The 12,187-nt window shown below is 72.2% G+C and overlaps 1 protein-coding gene across 22 annotated transcripts in view; it reads right to left on the reverse strand.

The window, feature by feature from the left end:
* Positions 1-12,187, reverse strand: part of PLEC (plectin) — a 198,268-nt gene that overhangs the window by 23,683 nt on the left and 162,398 nt on the right. For all 22 annotated transcript variants that reach the window (XM_089775874.1, XM_089775873.1, XM_089775876.1 and 19 more), the window contains 6 exons: positions 12,033-12,158; positions 10,029-10,181; positions 9,010-9,164; positions 7,198-7,324; positions 5,970-6,153; positions 4,954-5,111 (listed from right to left, as the gene is read on the reverse strand). In XM_089775874.1, the coding sequence (XP_089632000.1) occupies positions 4,954-5,111; positions 5,970-6,153; positions 7,198-7,324; positions 9,010-9,164; positions 10,029-10,181; positions 12,033-12,158 (903 nt within the window). The remainder of the gene's footprint in view (positions 1-4,953; positions 5,112-5,969; positions 6,154-7,197; positions 7,325-9,009; positions 9,165-10,028; positions 10,182-12,032; positions 12,159-12,187) is intronic.

A 12,187-nucleotide genomic window follows, 5' to 3' on the forward strand; every position in this document is an offset into this window, starting at 1 on the left:
CCTCTCCCCTGTGTGAGTGGGGCTGGGGGGCACAGGGAGCGCTGGGGTGTGTGAGGGGAGGTGGGGGATGGGTTATCACCTCTCCCCTGTGTAAGGGGGTCTGGGGGGGCACAGGGAACACTGGGGTGTCTGAGGGGAGGTGGGGGATGGGTTATCACCTCTCCCCTGTGTAAGGGGGACTGGGGGGGCACAGGGAGCACTGGGGTGTGTGAGGGGAGGTGGGGGATGGGTTATCACCTCTCCCCTGTGTAAGGGGGTCTGGGGGGGCACAGGGAACACTGGGGTGTCTGAGGGGAGGTGGGGGATGGGTTATAACCTCTCCCCTGTGTAAGGGGGGGCTGGGGGCACAGGGAGCACTGGGGTGTCTGAGGGAGGTGGGGGATGGGTTATCACCTCTCCCCTGTGTAAGGGGGTCTGGGGGGGCACAGGGAGCACTGGGGTGTCTGAGGGGAGGTGGGGGATGGGTTATAACCTCTCCCCTGTGTAAGGGGGGGCTGGGGGGGCACAGGGAGCACTGGGGTGTGTGAGGGGAGGTGGGGGATGGGTTATCACCTCTCCCCTGTGTAAGGGGGTCTGGGGGGGCACAGGGAACACTGGGGTGTCTGAGGGGAGGTGGGGGATGGGTTAGAACCTCTCCCCTGTGTGAGGGGGTCTGGGGGGGCACAGGGAGCACTGGGGTGTGTGAGGGGAGGTGGGGGATGGGTTATCACCTCTCCCCTGTGTAAGGGGGTCTGGGGGGGGGGGGGGGCGCAGGGAGCACTGGGGTGTCGGGGGGATTTGCTGGGGAGGCCCCTTGCAGGCCGGGGGCGGCTGACGCACTTGTGGTGACAGGTCTGGTGCTGTGCAGGAGCCACCCCGTGCAGGGAGCTCAGCTGACCGGCTGGGGAAGGGGGTCTCTTGCCCTCTTGTTGCGGAGGAGCAGACGCAGCTGCAGCCTGCTGCTAATGGAGGAGCTGGCTCCAGCCTCTCCCCCCGCGCTCCCCCGTCCTGCGGAGGGCCTGCACGTGCTGGGGGGAGGCCGTTCCGATCAGGGAGGCAGGAAGTACTTGGGGGGTCCTGTGACCCCGATGGTGTTGGAGCTGGAGGAGGGATCCTGCTTCATTGCCTCCCACCGGCCACGTGAAACCAGCTGGGTACGTTAAGGCGCTGCCAGCTCGGGTCACCTGCCCTGCTCCCACATCCTCCCCTGGCCCGTGAACTGCTAACAGGGCAGCTGCCTCCCATAAGAACAGAGCAGCCAGGTGGGGTCAGACCAAAGGTCCATCTAGCCCAGTATCCTGTCTGCCCACAGTGGCCAGCACCAGGTGCCCCAGGGAGGGTGGACCGAAGACAATGATCAAGCGATTTGTCTCCTGCCATCCCTCTCCAGCCTCTGACAGACAGAGGCCAGGGACACCATTTTATCCCCTGGCTAATAGCCTTTTATGGACCTAACCTCCATGAAATTATCCAGCTTCTCTTTAAACTCTGTTATAGTCCTAGCCTTCACAGCCTCCTCTGGCAAGGAGTTCCACAGGTTGACTACACGCTGTGTGAAGAAGAACTCTCTTTTATTAGTTTTAAACCTGCTCCCCATTAATTTCATTTGGTGACCTCTAGTTCTTCTATTATGGGAACTAATAAATAACTTTTCTTTATTGGCCCTCTCCACACCACTCATGATTTTATAGACCTCGATCATATCCCCCCTCAGTCTCCTCTTTTCTAAACTGAAAAGTCCCAGTCTCTTTAGCCTCTCCTCATATGGGACCCGTTCCAAACCCCTCAGCATTCTAGTTGCCCTTCTCTGAACCTTTTCCAACGCCAGTATCTCTTTTTTGAGATGAGGAGAGCACATCTGTAAGCAGGATTCCAGATGTGGGCGTCCCATGGATTTATAGAAGGGCAATAAGATATTCTCTGTCTTATTCTCTCTCCCTTTTTTAATGATTCCTAACATCCTATTTGCTTCTTTCACCACCGCTGCAAACTGCGTAGACGTCTTCAGAGAACTATCCACAATGACACCAAGATCTCTTTCCTGATTAGTTGTAGCTAAATTAGCCCCCATCGTATTGTATGTCTAGTTGGGGTTATTTTTTCCAATGAGCGTTACTTTACACTTAGATACATGTGTACCTAGCTGGGGGGGTCCTCGGAGACACAGCAACACGGGCCCGAGATGGGGGGGCCCTCGGGGACGCGGCGACACGGGGCCGAGATGGGGTGGTCCTCGGAGACATGGGGCCGAGTTGAGGGGGGGCCCTCGGGGACGCGGCGACATGGGGCTGAGATATGGGGGAGTCCTCGGGGACGCGGCGACACGGGGCTGAGATATGGGGGGGTCCTCGGGGACGCGGCGACATGGGGCCGAGATGAGGGGAGGGACCCTCGGGGACGCGGCGACACGGGGCCAAGATGGGGGTGTTTGGAGTGGGGTGGGGCGGGGCCTCAGGACAGGAGGGGGCAGGGTCTGGGCGCAGGGGGCTCGGGGCGGGGCTTGAGGTGGCGGAGCTCGGGGTGGGGTCTGGGCGTGGGGGGCTCCGGGTGGGGTCTGGGCACAGGGTGGGGAGCTCACGTTTGCTTGGCCAACCTCTTGTGAAAGGGCTGTGGGGTGCAGGATCTCGGGGGTGGGGGGACCTGCTGCTCTCTGATTGGCTGTGTCATCTCACTGGATGTCAAGGGGAGCAGGCAGATCCGGGCCGGGCCCCCAGGGGTGTTTGCCCCAAAGTCCGTCCAAAGGGGCCGTGCGGGGTCAAAGGGAGCTTCCGTCCTGCTGATTGTGTCTGCCCGTGTGCCGGTGTGGGGCCTGGGGGGTACGGACACAGGCTCTGGGCTGGTGCGCTGGGTGTCCCTGCTGTAGGGAGGGGCTGTCCAGTCAGTGACTGTGCGAACTAGCCCGGCCCCAGGGACACTGGCTCTCGGTGAGGCCGATTCACACCTGAGGGAGGCGTCTGGGAACAGGCGAACCAGCCAGGGCGTAATGGCGGCTGACATGTGAAACAGACCAGTCACTTGGCCTTGTGACCCGCTCCAGTCTGGGAGACCCCAGAGACACAGACGTGCCAGGAGGCGTCTCCGTCTCGGCTGTAATCTCGCTCCTGATCCCAGGTGCAGCCTTGCGGGGCAGCGAGCGGGAAGGAGGCCGACCCGCCCTGGCACAGGATGGGCACCAGAGACTGCTAAGCCGGCAGCTTGTAGCATCTCTGCTGAGAGCCTGCGTCCAGAGCTGGGTGCCTGGTGTGTGCGACGGATTCGCCTTCACAGCCTCAGTCCCGCCTTCCCTCTCTCTCGTTAATAACCCCTCAGGGGGTGGATGCTAAAGGACGGGCCCAGCGTGATCTCGTGGGGAAGATCCAGCGTGGGAACTGACCGGGGATCTGGGGCTGGTTCCTTGGGACCCGGAGAACCCGTCCGGGTAGGTGGGACTGGGTTCTAGAACCCCCCCGTCAGGCCTGGGGCTGGGGGGGCACAGGGAGAGCTGGGGTGTCCGAGGGGGTTTGCTCGTGAGGTTCCTGCTGGGACTGGCAGCTGGAGCGCTCGGTGGGGCTGGTCTGTGGCCTGTTGGGAAGGTCTCGTCGGGGGCTGCGAGGAGCCTGGTTTGAGCGATTCACCCTGAGCGGTGCCCAGACCCGGCCTAGTACGTCACAGGCTGGGCGCAGGATCTTGGGCGGGGGGGCCAGGGGACCCCTGGTGCTCTCTGAGGATATGTCTACACTACCCCGCTAGTTCGAACTAGGGGGGTAATGTATGCATACCGAACTTGCTAATGAAGCCCGGGATTTGAATTTCCCGGGCTTCATTAGCATAAAGCCGGCGCGCCATTTTTAAAAGCCGGCTAGTGCGAACCCCGAGCCGCGCAGCTACTCGCAGCACAGACTAGATAGTTCAAACTAGGTAGCCGTTCCGATCTACCCGCGCGCCTCCTTCCGATCTACCCGCGCGCCTCCTTCCGCTCTACCCGCGCGCCTCCTTCCGCTCTACCCGCGCGCCTCCTTCCGATCTACCCGCGCGCCTCCTTCCGCTCTACCCGCGCGCCTCCTTCCGATCTACCCGCGCGCCTCCTTCCGCTCTACCCGCGCGCCTCCTTCCGATCTACCCGCGCGCCTCCTTCCCATCTACCCGCGCGCCTCCTTCCGCTCTACCCGCGCGCCTCCTTCCGATCTACCCGCGCGCCTCCTTCCGATCTACCCGCGCGCCTCCTTCCGATCTACCCGCGCGCCTCCTTCCGATCTACCCGCGCGCCTCCTTCCGATCTACCCGCGCGCCTCCTTCCCATCTACCCGCGCGCCTCCTTCCGCTCTACCCGCGCGCCTCCTTCCGATCTACCCGCGCGCCTCCTTCCGATCTACCCGCGCGCCTCCTTCCGATCTACCCGCGCGCCTCCTTCCGCTCTACCCGCGCGCCTCCTTCCGATCTACCCGCGCGCCTCCTTCCGATCTATCCGCGCGCCTCCTTCCGATCTACCCGCGCGCCTCCTTCCCATCTACCCGCGCGCCTCCTTCCGCTCTACCCGCGCGCCTCCTTCCGCTCTACCCGCGCGCCTCCTTCCGATCTACCCGCGCGCCTCCTTCCGATCTACCCGCGCGCCTCCTTCCGATCTATCCGCGCGCCTCCTTCCGATCTATCCGCGCGCCTCCTTCCGATCTACCCGCGCGCCTCCTTCCGATCTATCTGCGCGCCTCCTTCCGATCTATCTGCGCGCCTCCTTCCGCTCTACCCGCGCGCCTCCTTCCGATCTATCCGCGCGCCTCCTTCCGCTCTACCCGCGCGCCTCCTTCCGCTCTACCCGCGCGCCTCCTTCCGCTCTACCCGCGCGCCTCCTTCCGATCTACCCGCGCGCCTCCTTCCGATCTACCCGCGCGCCTCGTGAACGGGGAGTACAGATAGTTCGGAATAACTAGGTAGTTCGAACTAGCGGGGTAGTGTAGACAGACCCTGATTGGCTGGCGCAGGACCTCCCGGGGCACCCACCTGCTGCTCATTGAGGCGCTGGGCACACTCCTTGGCTGGCTCCTTGTCCAGGGGCGCCCGGATCCTGTGCACCGTGCGGGCCTCGCAGCCCTCCAGCTGCAACCGGATGTCCTTCAGCTGGGAGATGTAGCTCCTGCACGTGGACTCGTCCTGCTCCCCTGCCAGGCCAGCGGGCTCGTTAGTGAGGGCTGGGGGGCGCGGGGTGGGGTGAGGGCTGGGGGGCTCGGGGTGGGGTCCTGCCCGCGGGGGAGGGGTGGTGGATGAACAGTTTCCTGGGAAGGGTTCAGCCGGGGGGCACGTCGCAGACACGGGGGGGCACGTCGCAGACACAGCGGGAGGGGGCAGGTCGCAGGCACGGGGGGGTCACGTCGCAAGCACGGGGGGCACGTCGCAAGCACGGGGGGACCTCGCAGGCCCAGCGGGAGGGGGCACGTCGCAGGCACGGGGGGGTCACGTCGCAGACACGGGGGGGCCCGTCGCAGGCACAGCGGGAGGGGGCCCGTCGCAGGCACGGGGGGGGGCCCGTCGCAGGCACGGGGGGGGGGGGGGGGGGGCCCGTTGCAGGAACGGGGGGGGCCCGTCGCAGGCACGGGGGGGCCCGTCGCAGGCACGGGGGGCACGTCGCAGGCACGGGGGGGGGGGGGCCCGTCGCAGGCACGGGGGGGGGGGAGCAGGGGGGGGGGGGGCCGTTGCAGGCAAGCCGGGGGGGGGGGCCCGTCGCAGGCACGGGGGGGGGGGCCCGTCGCAGGCACGGGGGGCACGTCGCAGGCACGGGGGGGGGGGCCGGCGGCGGGGGGGGGGCCCGTCGCAGGCACGGGGGGAGCCGGGGGGGGGGGCACGTCGCAGGCACGGGGGGGCACGGGGGGGCCGGTCGCAGGCACGGGGGGCACGTCGCAGGCACGGGGGGGCCGGTCGCAGGCACGGGGGGCACGTCGCAGGCACGGGGGGCACGGCCCCCCACAGGCCCGGTCCCGCTCAGGGAGCAGCCGGGCCCACGCCGAGGCGCCCACGGGTACCTTTCTCCAGGCTGTGCAGCAGGGTCTCGTATTTCTGGACGCAGGCCTGGTGCTCACGCTCCATGTGCAGCCGGTCGTCCGGCAGGAAGCGCTGCGAGTCCTGGCTGTCCCGCATGAACTCCTGGAAATGGGTCTCCAGGCTGCGCAGCATCTGCTGGGAATCCTCGGGCGGCAGCGTCCGGAACTGGGGGAGGCACACGGACTCAGATGGGCACTGACCCCCCCTTGCCAGCACCCCCCTGGAGACAAGGGAGACAGGCCTCTCCATCCCCACGCAGACAGTGGGTAACACCCCGTCCCCCAGCCCGGAGACAGGCGGGCGGTGGGTAACACCCCGTCCCCCAGCCCGGAGACAGGCGGGCGGTGGGTAACACCCCGTCCCCAGCCCAGAGACAGGCGGGCGGTGGGTAACACCCCGTCCCCAGCCCGGAGACAGGCGGGCGGTGGGTAACACCCCGTCCCCAGCCCAGAGACAGGCGGGCGGTGGGTAACACCCCGTCCCCAGCCCAGAGACAGGCGGGCGGTGGGTAACACCCCGTCCCCAGCCCGGAGACAGGCGGGCGGTGGGTAACACCCCGTCCCCAGCCCGGAGACAGGCGGGCGGTGGGTAACACCCCGTCCCCCGCCCGGAGACAGGCGGGCGGTGGGTAACACCCCGTCCCCCGCCCGGAGACAGGCGGGCGGTGGGTAACACCCCGTCCCCAGCCCGGAGACAGGCGGGCGGTGGGTAACACCCCGTCCCCCGCCCGGAGACAGGCGGGCGGTGGGTAACACCCCGTCCCCCGCCCGGAGACAGGCGGGCGGTGGGTAACACCCCGTCCCCCGCCCGGAGACAGGCGGGCGGTGGGTAACACCCCGTCCCCCGCCCGGAGACAGGCGGGCGGTGGGTAACACCCCGTCCCCCGCCCGGAGACAGGCGGGCGGTGGGTAACACCCCGTCCCCCCAGCCCGGAGACAGGCGGGCGGTGGGTAACACCCCGTCCCCCCCGCCCGGAGACAGGCGGGCGGTGGGTAACACCCCGTCCCCTGCCCGGAGACAGGCGGGCGGTGGGTAACACCCCGTCCCCCGCCCGGAGACAGGCGGGCGGTGGGTAACACCCCGTCCCCCGCCCGGAGACAGGCGGGCATTGGGGGTGGAGATCCTGGCCTCTCTCCAGACTGAGCCTGAATTTCCCAGCTGGGCCCTGGGCCGGCCCGCTCCTCCCCCAGGGGCTGAGCTGGGACGCACCATGAGCAGGGTCCAGGACTGGATCTGCTGGATGTCGCGGAGCAGGTACAGCCAGGACAGGAGGCTCCTCATATCCACGTGCAGCTCCTGCCACAGCGTCCCCAGGTGCTGGTGGAGCTGGTCCAGCCTGCGCAGCGAGAGGCCGTGAGCAGCCGGGGGAGAGGGACCCGGACAAAGTGGAGCAGAAAGGAGCCGAGGGACCCCAGAGCAGATGGGTCCCGACAGGTGGGGAGGCACAGCACAGGCGGGGTCCCCAGGGCAGGGGAGCAGGATGGGTCGCGGGGGGCAGGGGAGCAGGCAGGACGGGAGGGGTCCCCAGGGCAGGGGAGCAGGACGGGAGGGGTCCCCAGGGCGAGGGAGCAGGACGGGAGGGGTCCCCAGGGCAGGGGAGCAGGACGGGAGGGGTCCCCACAGGACGGGAGGGGTCCGCAGGGCAGGGAGCAGGACGGGAGGGGTCCCCACAGGACGGGAGGGGTCCGCAGGGCGGGGAGCAGGATGGGAGGGGTCCCCACAGGACGGGAGGGGTCCCCAGGGCAGGGGAGCAGGACGGGAGGGGTCCCCACAGGACGGGAGGGGTCCCCAGGGCAGGGAGCAGGACGGGAGGGGTCCCCACAGGACGGGAGGGGTCCCCAGGGCGAGGGAGCAGGAAGGGAGGGGTCCCCACAGGACGGGAGGGGTCCCCAGGGCAGGGGAGCAGGACGGGAGGGGTCCCCACAGGACGGGAGGGGTCCCCAGGGCAGGGGAGCAGGACGGGAGGGGTCCCCAGGGCAGGGGAGCAGGACGGGAGGGGTCCCCACAGGACGGGAGGGGTCCCCAGGGCAGGGGAGCAGGACGGGAGGGGTCCCCACAGGACGGGAGGGGTCCGCAGGGCAGGGAGCAGGACGGGAGGGGTCCCCACAGGACGGGAGGGGTCCCCAGGGCGAGGGAGCAGGCAGGGAGGGGTCCCCACAGGACGGGAGGGGTCCCCAGGGCAGGGGAGCAGGACGGGAGGGGTCCCCACAGGACGGGAGGGGTCCCCAGGGCGAGGGAGCAGGACGGGAGGGGTCCCCACAGGACGGGAGGGGTCCCCGGGGCAGGGAGCAGGCAGGGAGGGGTCCCCACAGGACGGGAGGGGTCCCCAGGGCAGGGAGCAGGCAGGGAGGGGTCCCCACAGGACGGGAGGGGTCCCCAGGGCGAGGGAGCAGGCAGGGAGGGGTCCCCACAGGACGGGAGGGGTCCCCAGGGCGGGGGAGCAGGCAGGGAGGGGTCCCCACAGGACGGGAGGGGTCCCCAGGGCGAGGGAGCAGGACGGGAGGGGTCCCCACAGGACGGGAGGGGTCCCCGGGGCAGGGAGCAGGACGGGAGGGGTCCCCACAGGACGGGAGGGGTCCCCGGGGCAGGGAGCAGGCAGGGAGGGGTCCCCACAGGACGGGAGGGGTCCCCGGGGCAGGGAGCAGGACGGGAGGGGTCCCCACAGGACGGGAGGGGTCCCCGGGGCAGGGAGCAGGAGGGGAGGGGTCCCCACAGGACGGGAGGGGTCCCCGGGGCAGGGAGCAGGCAGGGAGGGGTCCCCACAGGACGGGAGGGGTCCCCGGGGCAGGGAGCAGGCAGGGAGGGGTCCCCACAGGACGGGAGGGGTCCCCGGGGCAGGGAGCAGGACGGGAGGGGTCCCCACAGGACGGGAGGGGTCCCCGGGGCAGGGAGCAGGCAGGGAGGGGTCCCCACAGGACGGGAGGGGTCCCCGGGGCAGGGAGCAGGACGGGAGGGGTCCCCACAGGACGGGAGGGTCCCCAGGGCAGGGAGCAGGCAGGGAGGGGGCAGCCCCACACACACCTGCCGGCGGCGTCCAGGGCCTCCCTGTTGGGCGGGGGCAGGAGGAAGCAGACGGACGGCACGATGGACTCGCTGCCTGCGCTGTTCAGCACCTTCCACTTGTGGGGCTGGGCGTTGCTGAGCAGGGAGCACTCGTCCCCCTTGTGCACCGTGATCTAGGGGGGCCGCCGCGGCAGCGTGAGCCCCGGCCCCCCGGCACCGGGCGGCTCTGCCAGGCCCCTGTGCCCCCCACCAGGCCCCTGTGCCCCCCGCCAGGCCTCCATGCCCCCCGCGCCCCCCCCCCCACCAGGCCCCCGCACTCCTCACCCGGCCCCCCGCCAGGCCCCAGCGCCCCCCGCGCCCTCACCAGGCCCCTGCACCCCCTGCCAGGCCCCCGCACTCCTCACCCGGCCCCCCACCAGGCCCCCGTGCCCCTCACCCGGCCGGCTCTGCCAGGCCCCTGCGCCCCCCGCGCCCCCCGCCAGGCCCCTGTACCCCCCGCCTGGCCTCCGCGCCCCCCCCGCCAGGCCCCCCGCCCCCCCGCCAGGCCCCCGCGCCCCCCCCCGCACCCCTCACCCCCGGCCCCCCGCCAGGCCCCCGCCAGGCCTCCCCCCCCCGCCAGGCCCCCGCGCCCCCCTCCGGGCCCCCGCGCCCCCCCCGCACCCCTCATCCGGCCCCCCGCCAGGCCCCCGCGCCCCCCCCGCACCCCTCATCCGGCCCCCCGCCAGGCCCCCGCGCCCCCCCCGCACCCCTCACCCGGCCCCCTGCCAGGCCCCCGCCCCCCCCCCCGGCCCCCCGCCAGGCCCCCGCGCCCCCCCCCACCCCTCCCGCCCCCCGCCAGGCCCCCGCGCCCCCCCCCCCACCCCCCGGCCCCCCGCCAGGCCCCCGCGCCCCCCCCCGCACCCCTCATCCGGCCCCCCGCCAGGCCCCCGCGCCCCCCCCGCACCCCTCACCCGGCCCCCCGCCAGGCCCCCGCGCCCCCCACCCGGCCCCCCGCCAGGCCCCCGCGCCCCGTTCCAGGGCTCGCCCTAGCCCCTCACCTCCATCTGCTTGTAGTCACACACGGCCTGCACCGGCAGCCGGCCCTTCAGCGGGGTGGCTGGGCTGCGTGGCCTGAGCTGCACGATGGCTCTGGCCCGCTTGGCCAGCCCCGCCAGGTGCCCTTTGTACTCCACCATCTGCTCCTTCTCGTCCTGCGGGCACAGCGCGGGGTCACCGGGGGGCAGGGGGGGCAGGGCAGAGGGAGGGGCAGAGGGCAGGCCGTGGGAGGGGATGCAGGCCGGGCGCAGCCCCACGCGGGGGCGGGGGCACGTTGGAGGGGCCGGCCCCACGTGGCGGGGGGGGGCAGAGCACCCCGGGGGGGGCGTCCCGCAGGGGCAGGGGCACGTTGGAGGGGCCGGCCCCACGTGGCAGGGGGGGCAGAGCACCCCGGGGGGGGGCGTCCCGCGGGGGCACGTTGGAGGGGCCGGCCCCACGTGGCGGGGGGGGGGCAGAGCACCCCGGGGGGGCGTCCCGCGGGGGCAGGGGCCGGCCCCACGTGGCGGGGGGGGCAGAGCACCCCGGGGGGGCGTCCCGCGGGGGCGGGGGCACGTTGGAGGGGCCGACCCCACGTGGCGGGGGGGGCAGAGCACCCCGGGGGGGGCGTCCCGCGGGGGCGGGGGCACGTTGGAGGGGCCGACCCCACGTGGCGGGGGGGGCAGAGCACCCCGGGGGGGGGCGTCCCGCGGGGGCGGGGGCACGTTGGAGGGGCCGACCCCACGTGGCGGGGGGGGCAGAGCACCCCGGGGGGGCGTCCCGCGGGGGCGGGGGCACGTTGGAGGGGCCGACCCCATGTGGCGGGGGGGGGGCAGAGCACCCCGGGGGGGGCGTCCCGCGGGGGCGGGGGCACGTTGGAGGGGCCGACCCCATGTGGCGGGGGGGGGCAGAGCACCCCGGGGGGGGCGTCCCGCGGGGGCGGGGGCACGTTGGAGGGGCCGACCCCATGTGGCGGGGGGGGGGGGGCAGAGCACCCCGGGGGGGCGTCCCGCAGGGGCACGTTGGAGGGGCCGGCCCCACGTGGCAGGGGGGGCAGAGCACCCCGGGGGGGGGCGTCCCGCGGGGGCGGGGGCACGTTGGAGGGGCCGACCCCATGTGGCGGGGGGGGCAGAGCACCCCGGGGGGGCGTCCCGCGGGGGCGGGGGCACGTTGGAGGGGCCGACCCCATGTGGCGGGGGGGGCAGAGCACCCCGGGGGGGCGTCCCGGGGGCGGGGGCACGTTGGAGGGGCCGACCCCATGTGGCGGGGGGGCAGAGCACCCCGGGGGGGCGTCCCGCGGGGGCAGGGGCCGGCCCCATGTGGCGGGGGGGCAGAGCACCCCGGGGGGGGCGTCCCGCGGGGGCAGGGGCCGGCCCCATGTGGCGGGGGGGGGCAGAGCACCCCGGGGAGGGCGTCCCGCGGGGGCAGGGGCCGGCCCCATGTGGCGGGGGGGGCAGAGCACCCCGGGGGGGGCGTCCCGGGGGGCGGGGCCGGCCCCATGTGGCGGGGGGGGCAGAGCACCCCGGGGGGGGCGTCCCGCGGGGGCGGGGGCACGTTGGAGGGGCCGGCCCCACGTGGCGGGGGGGGCAGAGCACCCCGGGGGGGGCGTCCCGCGGGGGCGGGGGCACGTTGGAGGGGCCGGCCCCACGTGGCGGGGGGGGCAGAGCACCCCGGGGGGGGGCGTCCCGCGGGGGCGGGGGCACGTTGGAGGGGCCGACCCCATGTGGCGGGGGGGGGGCAGAGCACCCCGGGGGGGGCCGTCCCGCGGGGGCGGGGGCACGTTGGAGGGGCCGACCCCATGTGGCGGGGGGGGCAGAGCACCCCGGGGGGGCGTCCCGCGGGGGCGGGGGCGCTGGGAATCGACGGCGTCCGCGCAGGCTGCGGATCCCCCTGCACTCGGGGCTCAGGCCCCTTCCCCCGGGCGTCCCCCCGAGGGCGCTACCAGCGGCCTGGGAGGGGCAGCGCCCCCGGCTGGGCAGGCCGGCGACGGGAGGGCTCACAAGGGCGGGACATGGAGGACTGGCACTCACGAGGGCGTCCTGCAGCAGGTCCTCGAGGCGTGTCACGGTGATGGTGCGATCGCACGAGTATTTCTTCTTCATACTCTCTTGTGTCTTTCTCAGGAACTCCTCTGCCTCCTTCACGTCGGAGAAGAACTGCAGGGCGGGGCAGAGGGGTCAGCAGC

This window comes from Pelodiscus sinensis, chromosome 2 (genome assembly GCF_052426305.1).
Source record: "Pelodiscus sinensis isolate ZL-2025 chromosome 2, ASM5242630v1, whole genome shotgun sequence".
Classification (NCBI taxonomy): Eukaryota; Metazoa; Chordata; order Testudines; family Trionychidae; genus Pelodiscus; species Pelodiscus sinensis.